The 9,111-nt window shown below is 53.3% G+C and overlaps 1 protein-coding gene across 7 annotated transcripts in view; it reads left to right on the top strand.

Annotated features, from left to right (window-relative positions):
- The window catches only part of CTIF (cap binding complex dependent translation initiation factor), a 260,002-nt gene that overhangs the window by 90,734 nt on the left and 160,157 nt on the right, over positions 1–9,111 (top strand). For all 7 annotated transcript variants that reach the window (XM_011360859.2, XM_011360850.2, XM_011360883.2 and 4 more), the window contains 2 exons: positions 3,418–3,491; positions 4,745–4,849. In XM_011360859.2, coding sequence (XP_011359161.1) covers positions 3,418–3,491; positions 4,745–4,849 — 179 coding nt within the window. The remainder of the gene's footprint in view (positions 1–3,417; positions 3,492–4,744; positions 4,850–9,111) is intronic.

The raw sequence follows: 9,111 nt of genomic DNA, 5'->3' as shown, positions 1-9,111 counted from the left end.
ACTTGTTTGTTTTCTCGGAGTCCAAGACCACAGTGGCCCTAAGAGGAGTATAACCACATACTGTGGCAGCTCTGTGTGGCCTCCGAGCCCCTTAGTCGGACCCGTGTGCGAGCTGCACACTAACACAGCACCTCCAGTGTGCCCAGGAGGAAGCCAAGGCCTCTACAGCTGTGAGCAGAAGGCATGAGGAGGCGGGGGGTGCCTGAGAACAAGCCAAGCCCTGGTCACCTTTTCTTCTCACTTCTGCATGAGTCCTCGGTGTGAGCAGGCGTCAGGGTGGTTTTGAGGGTGAGGTGGGCTTGTCTCCTGGTGTAGAGTTGCAGAAATCAGATTGCAGCCTGCCTGCGGGTCCATCTGTCTGCAGGCTCCTGCCCCTCTGGCTTCTCTGGACACTAAGAGGGTTTGTGGAACCGGTGATGCGTATATGCATGTGTGTGTGTTGTGGGATGCAAGCTTTGAGGGTTGGTGTCCAGAACTCAAGACTGAGGGAATATCCAGGCACTTATATGGTGTCAAGGGGCTTTGACTGGATCTGAAGCCACAGGGCAAGGTTTGGATGCAGTCCGCCTAGATGCTGTCAGCCCAGGGCTAGCAGATGCAGGGATGGGCGTGTGAAGCCGTTAGGTTCCGGCTGCCCCAGTTCGTTGCAACAATAAGTCACTCTGGGCACTTCCTGGGCCACCACCTCTGCAATGACAAGAGATGACAAAGGAACAGCTCTGCTGGTGAGGTTCTTTCCTCCCTGGGCTGAGGCTTGAAGGGTATAGACTTTGTTGACAAATGCCAGGAGATTTCTCCGGCCCCATGTTGATAAAAGATTGCATGAGGTGATTATATGCCTGTCACATTCCATTGCAACAGACTCTGAGGGAATATCCAGATTCCTGTTATGTGCTGCAGTTATTGTGTCAAATAGAGCCACAGCAAGTAGGTCGTCCCCTGTGACCAAAGGTTTCGTTGGGGGTTCCCCTGAGACTTGCCCTCTCACCTGTCAGGACATTGGCCTTCACAGGGGTTACCTTCCTCTTGTCTCAAGCACAGAGAGGCCACCTTGTTCACAGTCCTTGGTGTGTCCTGTTCAGTGGCAGAGTGTCCTCATTCTGGCTCAGAGCTGTCACCTTGTCCAGGTCGGGCACCCTGGGATCATGCAAATATGGAGCTCCAGCTCCTTGGTCTGTAAAGGACTCACATCCTGGCACTTCTGTTGCTCGGCTCTGAGAATCAGAATCACATTGTCATCAGGGTCGGAACAGAAGCAGGAGGTAGGTCCATGTGAGAAGTGACAAGACCTAGCCCTGTGGAAATGGAGAGAATGTTCGCGGAGGCCGCTGGCCTGGGTGACGGAGAATGCTGGCATGGTCACAGGAATCAGGAGGTGGAGGTGACTGGGAGGGCGGTGGTTTGAGGAGCAGGTATTCGCTGGGAACGGCAGTGAGATCTCTGAGTTTCCCAGCATTTAAAATAGAATTCAGGTTATCTACAGCAGTTCTGGAACACGTTCTCAGGGTTGTAGAATGGGTGAGAGTTGTGAGGATTCCATGAGAAAAATGTGTGAAGCGAGTCTGTAACTATGAAGTATTGAAAAAAACAGACGTGCCTGGTTGCCGAGGGCGGTGGCTCTCCGCCATGCTGCTGGCCTTCTGGCTGTCACTCACCAGCTGGGCCTCGAGATCTCCCTCCTGGAACCCTGCTTTCTCACCTCAAAATGGAGATGGTAACAGCACATCACAGGTTGTTCTGCCTATGCACGGAAAGGTAGCCTTCCCTGTCTTTGGAGAATATAAACACCTGTGCGCAAATACCAGGGGCATCTCCTCCAACGTCTGCTGTCACTCTGTCCCACCCATCAACCAGGGGCCTTTTCCCTGGACCCTGAAAGATCTCAAGGCCGGTCGGTCCCCTGCCAGGACACTGCTTTGAAAGAGGCTGAGGCCCCAAATTAGAGATGCTCCAGGCGCCTCCCATAGCCCGTCCTCTGGAAAAGGGTAAGGTGCCCCTTCCAGGCTATGGCGTTCCTGCCAGCTCCGTGCTGCGCATTAATCTTGCTGCACAGGGGCTGAGAGTGACCAGCCAGGAGGAGATTTATGTGCCCTTCACACTGACCTTGAGCTGCCTTTAAGATGAATTACCTGTGGGATGCTTTGCACTCCTGGTTTTCACTGGGACCCTCTGGTCCCCTTTTCATGCTTGTTCTCTGTTTTTCCACCCGCATTCCTCCTCCAGTCCTTGGGGCTCTGAATCCTAAGACTGTAAATCGATCTTGACATCCTAGTCCATGAATCAATCTTTCGGGCACAGGCAGCAAGCCTGCGCCTCCTCTGCTTAGAGTGGAGTCTGTTTAATCGGTTGGCAGGCTTCTGAGGTGAACCTACTGTGCGCCTAACTTGGCCACTGAGGGGCACAGAAGAGAAGGTAACGGTCAAGGAGCTTAAATTTTACTTGAGGTCATGGATGAACCATGGATTCTTTAGTTTCACTCTATGTTTGTGGCATTTATTCATGTTTGCATGTTGTTTTGTTTATTTTCACTGCTGTGTAATATTTCAATATATGAATATACCATATTTGTTTGTCCAGTCAACTGTTGGTGGGCATTTGGGTGGTTCCCAGTTTGGAGCTGCTCTTTACCTCTGTGTTGCATACTGTTGGTGAACATCTCTGTCCAATTTGGTCATGTTTATACCTGGGAGTGCAGTCCCAGGTCACAAGACATGCACACATGCAGCTTTAGAGGAGGTGGAAGTATTAATTTTAAACAGTGAGATGAAGCAAACTGTAGGGCTAACAAGGGGTGGATGGCATCCAGGAGGGCAGAAAAGCCAAATCATAGAAGTTGGATCAAATAAAACGTCTTTCATCACATAGGAAACATCCAAGGACGAAGGCTGGGGCCGATTAACTTAGAGAAACTCAGTTGCTGGTGTAGCCTTGGTCTGTGAGGGCTTCTCGTTTCTGCCCGATTTCAGGGAGTGAGAAAGTCGACCCCCCAACATGGACCCTCCAGTGTGCCTGGATCTGCAGAGCCCCTGCCTGGGAGATGCCACGGCCATCAGGCTGGCAGTGGTCATGGCAGCTCATCCACATGGAGGCTTTTAGGAGAGAGCCATGGGCTGGGGCAGCAGAGACTTGGGCAGGTTCTACACCTGACTGCACAGCTCTGTCAAACACTACCGAAGTGAGGGGCCCATGCCAGGGAGGAGGCCAGGGGTCCACCCCAAAGTCCTCTGGACTCTTACTGGGTGCACCAGCCAGGATACTCACTCCAGCCTCTGAGCGGCCCAGGATAACAAACCGAGGCACAGGGGGGCCTCTGCAGCCCTTTCCAGGACTGGGCCTTGAGGAAGCCTTCTGCCCACTTGTTCTCCGTGTCCAGGCTGAGCCAATAACGCCACCCCTTTCCTCCCCAATCTCTTCTAGAACGGCAGCAAAGATAACTCTCTGGACATGCTGGGCACAGACATCTGGGCTGCCAACACCTTTGATTCCTTCAGGTAAGCCCCGCTCCCTCTTGTCCATGGTGCGTGGCTCCGGCCAGGACCCCCTCCTACTTGTCCTAGCACAGAATGGCGACAAGGCAGCTCTGAGGGACCTTAGATCTTTGGGGGCTGCGTAAATGTTGAGACTTCACTGATCAAGCACCCTGTGGAGGGGGCTGAAGCAGAAAGCATGAGACTGAAGAGGAAAGAGGTCAGAGAGAAGAGGGGAGAAGGAAGGAAGGAAAAGGAGGGGCGAGCATCCAAGGGAAAGAGAGAAGGAAAGGGGAAGAGGAGGCAGAGAAGAAAGAGGGTTGAGGGGGCAGGGAAGACAGGGCCGACAGTCCAGCCAGCTTGTGGGAGAGGGAGAACAGCCAGATGGGAGCAAAGGAGCGTGGCTCATGGGCACGGCTGGCAGCCCGGGTTAGAGCTGGGGACAGATAGCTGTGGCTTCAGACCCCCACCTTTCCCACCTGAGGTCGTAGCAGGTGGGCGAGCTGGCTGCAGAGAGGTCTGGAGGAAGGAAGGATTATCAGTGGCTCATGTTCTGGAAGGTGCCTGACGGACCAGGTCGGAAGCATAGGTATTGTCCAGGGTTCCTCAGGATGTGGGGACAGTGCCCCTGAAGTGTTTGCTGATGGGCTCCTGCCATGATGTCACTCCTCCGGGGAATGTTGGCCTTGAACTGCGGTAGCCTTTTAGGTCCACTCTGCCTTAGCCCTGTAGCTGTCACTCCTGGGCATACTCTAGAAACCCCTAGCTTGGGTTGGGCTCAACCCACCTGGAAGCATGTGAGTCTCCTGGGCCTGGAACTTGCAGGGCCTGGAACTTGCAGGGCCTGGCCTCTTGCTTCCTGACAGATTTGTCTCATGTCCCTCAGAGCTGCCTTGTCGCCAATCTGTGCTGCCGTCAGAGGCTCTAGTGACAGGTTTTGGCCTTTTTTCCCTCTCCAGTCTTTCCCAAATGTAGATGTGAAAACAAGCTCTCAGGTGGTGTTTAGGGGGACTGCTGTAGCGTAGGCATCAGGCCCATGTTTGTGTTTTATAAGCATTACCGTATAGCAGGGTTGAGGAAAGGTGAGGGCTTCGCAGGCCGTTCCCAGACCTGACACCTCAGGCTCCCGTCCGAGTGAGGGGTCCCTACCTGACCCTGCTCTTGGCTGGTGGGTACCCTCCCCTTCCTGCCTGGTTGTGCCTTGGGTGTGTGGGCCCCATCAGTAACAGTTTGTCACCCGCTTTGCCTCTCATTTATTGCCCTCCCTCGCCCTCTAGTGGTGCCACCTGGGACCTGCAGCCTGAAAAGCTGGACTTCACCCAGTTCCACCGGAAGCTGCGACACACGCCCAAGCAGCCCCTGCCACACATCGACCGTGAAGGGTAAGGGGCGGCCAAGGGGCACTTACATAGCGGTAGGGTGGGGTGGAGAACAGCCGAGAGAGGCCTTTCCTTGGGCAGGAAGGACACACAGATGGCTCATGGCCTCAGATCTGCAGGCTCACTGGCCTCTCCTGAGTCCTCCACCCTTCACTGCCCAGGCCCTTCCAGCCACACTTCCAGCTCCCCTTCCTGACCACTCACAGTGGCCCTGCTTGTCCGTAGCGTAGGGCAGTGGGCCTCACACTTGATCAGAACCACCCGTGGGGCTTGTTAAACCACGGGTTGTAGTGTCCACGCCCACAGATCTGGAGCGGGGCCTGAGAATGTGCATTTCTAACCAGTTCCAAGGCATGCCGACGCTGCTGGCCCGGGGACCCCACTGTGAGAGCCACTGGCGTAGTGGTTGACTTTACACCAGGTTGTCTCTCCCTGTAGTTATTTCGTGTATCAGTTTCGTCTTCCCCTTGTAAAGAACCCTGTCCTCTTGGGTTTTTGTGGAGGCTTCATTACATAGTCACGGTTGACTAAATCATTGGCCATAGGTGACTGAGTCACTCTCCAGCCCCTCTCCCCTTCCCCAGAGGTCAGGGGGTGAGACGGACAGTTCCAGCCCTCCAATCTCTTGGTTGGTTCCCATAGCAACCAGCCCCATCCTCAAGTTACCTATGGACTTTCCAAAAGTCACCTCATTAACATAACGAAAGACACCATTCCCTCTCCATCACTTAGGAAATCCCAAGAACTTTAGGGTCCCTGTGCCAGGCAGGACTGGAGACAGAAATCACATGTATCTTATTATAAATCACGGGATCCCCCATGATAATTCTATGTTTTAACTTTTGGGGGACCTGCCCAACTTCTCCACTGTAGCTGAACATTTTACATTCCCACCAGCAATATACAAGGGTTCCGATTTCTCCACATCCTTACCGACACATGTTATTTTCTGTTTTGTTTTTTTTACTCTCTTTTAAATTATACTCATGACTTTTATTTTTTTCTTCCAGTCCTTCTCTGCCCAGTCTTGTCTCCCTGTCACTTCAGGCCTAAACATAACCGATATTATTGGCTGTACTTGCGTGCATCTCGCCTGGCCTCCTGCTCCAGTTTCCATCCCACCTCACCCCTTCTCTTGGTCTCATCGCAGTATAGTGAGCAGCAACCCAGGGAGGGTGATGTTCTCATCCTCATTTCAGAGACGAAAAGCAGTGAAGCTCAGAGAAGCACAGTAGCTTGCCCGAGGAGCAGAACCATGAGTTAAGGCCGTATGATGCCATCCAGCACCCAGATCGCCCCCTTAAAACTTTATGCAGAACTGTGCACACGTGTATATTTTTCTGGGAAGAGATGCCTCACCTACATCAGACTCTCCCAGGAGAACCCAGCCTCTTAACACACCTCCTTTTGCAGTGGCCTGCCTACGTGGGTTCCATCAGAACTCTCAAGGTCATTTTTCCTTGGGTGGGGAGGGGAGATAGCCTTGAGCATGGAGGCACCCTGTAAGAAGGAGATAGACCAAAGTGGGGGCCCAGCCGTGAGGCTCCCCTGGCCCTGCCCCGTGCCATCCACCGGCTCACTGCACGCCCAACCCCTCATTCAACAGTGGTGAGGCCATTTCCTCCTGAGCTGCCTAGGGCTGTGCCCTTCACACTGCTGAGTTTAGGAAAGCTGACCTTTCCTCAGCAGGTCAAGTTCAGGAACAGGTTCTCAGCAGAGGAGATGCTTCTCAACTGCCCTATTGCGGGAGTTTTTGAGCTTGGAGTAGACCATGAGAACGGATCAGATTGAGCATTTTTCACTTCTGAAGCCCATTCACTAGGCCTGCTGGGTCCCCGTGTGGTGCTGGGTACTGTGAGGAAACACACACTTACTGGATAACATATAGGCTCTGCCCAGCAGGACTATTTACTGTTAAAAGGAGACATGGACCCATTTATGACTGAGACTGTGTAGAGAAATAAAAGACTCAGTTTAGGGGGATAGACTTCTAGAGAGTACTCGCTATGAAATGAGCTGCCAGGCATAGTTAAACGAAGAAAACGAATGTAGAAGGGGTTAGAGAGGAGAGCACTCTTGGAGGGTGAACTGTCTAGGAAGCTCCCATGTCCCCCGGGAGCACATGGATGGTGAAACCAGAGGGGAAACTAAGGCCCAGAGGACAGAAGGACTGAAGGTGTCCGATGGAGAACGCTCGTTAAGTCAGGCTTTCCGAGGGGTCTGCACCAGTTCACACGATGTACGTCATGGTGAAATACTAGTTGGCAGTAGCCATAGATGACTATGTAGAGGAGGGGAGATTCCCTCATGTTGAGGGCCATTGTCCCCTCTGAAGCCAGAGGAACCAGACACACTTGCTCACCAGTTACAGGCCAGGCTCGCCCACTCAGGAGCCTACAGGATTTTCTGACAGTCATCTGGCATCTTTCATAGACACCTGGCTCTGGCCAAATCCTGTTTCTCCCTGGCTCCCAAGGGAGCCTAGGTGCAGCTTCCTGTGGCCACCTTGTGGCTGGGCCAGGAACTGTGTCACCTTTAGAATCCTGCTGTACTGGGGACAGACTCCACATGCCACTGTAGCATCCCTCAGAAGCAGGGGACCATTCGGTTGCCAAGGCTTCCCACAGCCCGCGTTTCCATGGAGGGACAGAGATCGGAGCAGGCTGTTGCCTTGGAAACCCCGTTGGCAGCAGTGACTCAGGTGGTCTGTATCAACCTTCTGCCCTCTGAACCTGTAGTTCTCCAGGGAGTTCTGAGCCCTGGGTAGGGCAGGCCCAGGGTCTAAGGGGCCACAGCGCTCCCTGCACACCACCCACGGCCCACCACAGGGCTGCTGAGGTGAGAACGAAAGGCTGTGCCGGTGCCGCACTAGGCCAGGGTGCAGCATGTGGTTGGGGCCAGAGGTATGTCATACTCACATGTGACCTAAGGGAGGCTGTATCAGCCAATCCAGTAGGCCAGGAGTCCCCAGGTCCCTCCTCCCCTGCTGCTATGATTCCTGCAAAACACAGATGACTACAAGCAGTCGGTGCCTTCACAGGCCAGCCTGTCTCTACCAGCCTGGCGGATTTATTAGTTAAAAGGTGGCTGGGTGTTTCCAGAACTTCCTCCATCTCCTCATCTGCAGCCCAGCGCATCACAAGGCTGGGGAGGAAGTGGAGGGGGTAAGAACTCTTCTCTTTTCCTTCCTTATACCCCGCCCACCCCAGCTCCACCTGCCAGACCCCTAGCTATGTTTCCAGCCCTTGCCCTCCAGCGCTGTCTTGCTCCTTTTGCCCACCCCCGTGCACCCCATCCCCACCCACTGCAGCCACATGAACGCTGACATCCCTGCTGGCAACGTGCTTGTGCTTAGCTCCACCCACTGCTGCCCTCTGCCTGGTACATTCTCCCAGATTCTCTGCTTAGCCAGCTCATGACCCGTCACCCTCTCTCTGTCCAGACTGTTCTGGAAGCTGCTCCTTTATATTCCTGTAGTGCCCTCTCTTACCCCTGACCCCAACACTGGCTGTGACACCAAGGGCCCAGTCTCTGCATCATGTACACTGAGGCCCAGCCGGAGCTGGAGCCCACACAAAGCATTTGTGAAATGGGGGTGTAGATCATAGCCCTGTGCCCTCTTCCACCCAAGCTTCTGCTCATTTTTGCAGCCGTGTTGCTCTTCCTGGGGCTTCCAGGGCTGCTCTGTCCAGAGGACTTTCTTGACACTCATGTCATGCTGTCCCCTACTGGTGCTCAAGAGTACTGCCCTGTTAGATGAGATTAGGACTTGTTTCCTAAGAGCCATGAGCTGTGAGTTGTCTGAGGGCAGGAACCATGTCATTTATTGTCCATGATTCCAAGGACAGTTGACAGGGCCCAAAACACAAGAGAGCCTTGGCAAACATTGAGCAAATAAGCTAATTACTCTGAAATTTGAAAGTTACATTAACTCTGCAGCTGGAAAACACTGCTGCCTACTAGCTGAGCAGCCCTCACCAGACCTGGCTCAGTAACAACATAATAGTAGTAGTAACTAATACTGTGCATGGGGCATGCTCCAGTCTGCCCTCTAAGTGCTTGCCTCGTATTATTGAAAGTTCACCACAACCTAGGGAGCTATGAGCTATTATTCTCTTTACTTCGACAGATGAGGAATCTAGGAGACCCAGAAAAAAATGAGTGACTTGCATGAGGCTGGGTGGGTGCTAGGCTCTGTGCCCTTACTCAATCACCATGCTACTTCTCTTCACAATAACAATAAAACAGTAGTCATAGTAGAAGTA

Source organism: Pteropus vampyrus, unplaced genomic scaffold, assembly GCF_000151845.1.
Source record: "Pteropus vampyrus isolate Shadow unplaced genomic scaffold, Pvam_2.0 Scaffold3, whole genome shotgun sequence".
Lineage (NCBI taxonomy): Eukaryota > Metazoa > Chordata > Mammalia > Chiroptera > Pteropodidae > Pteropus > Pteropus vampyrus.
This window is presented reverse-complemented; position numbering and strand designations above follow the sequence as displayed.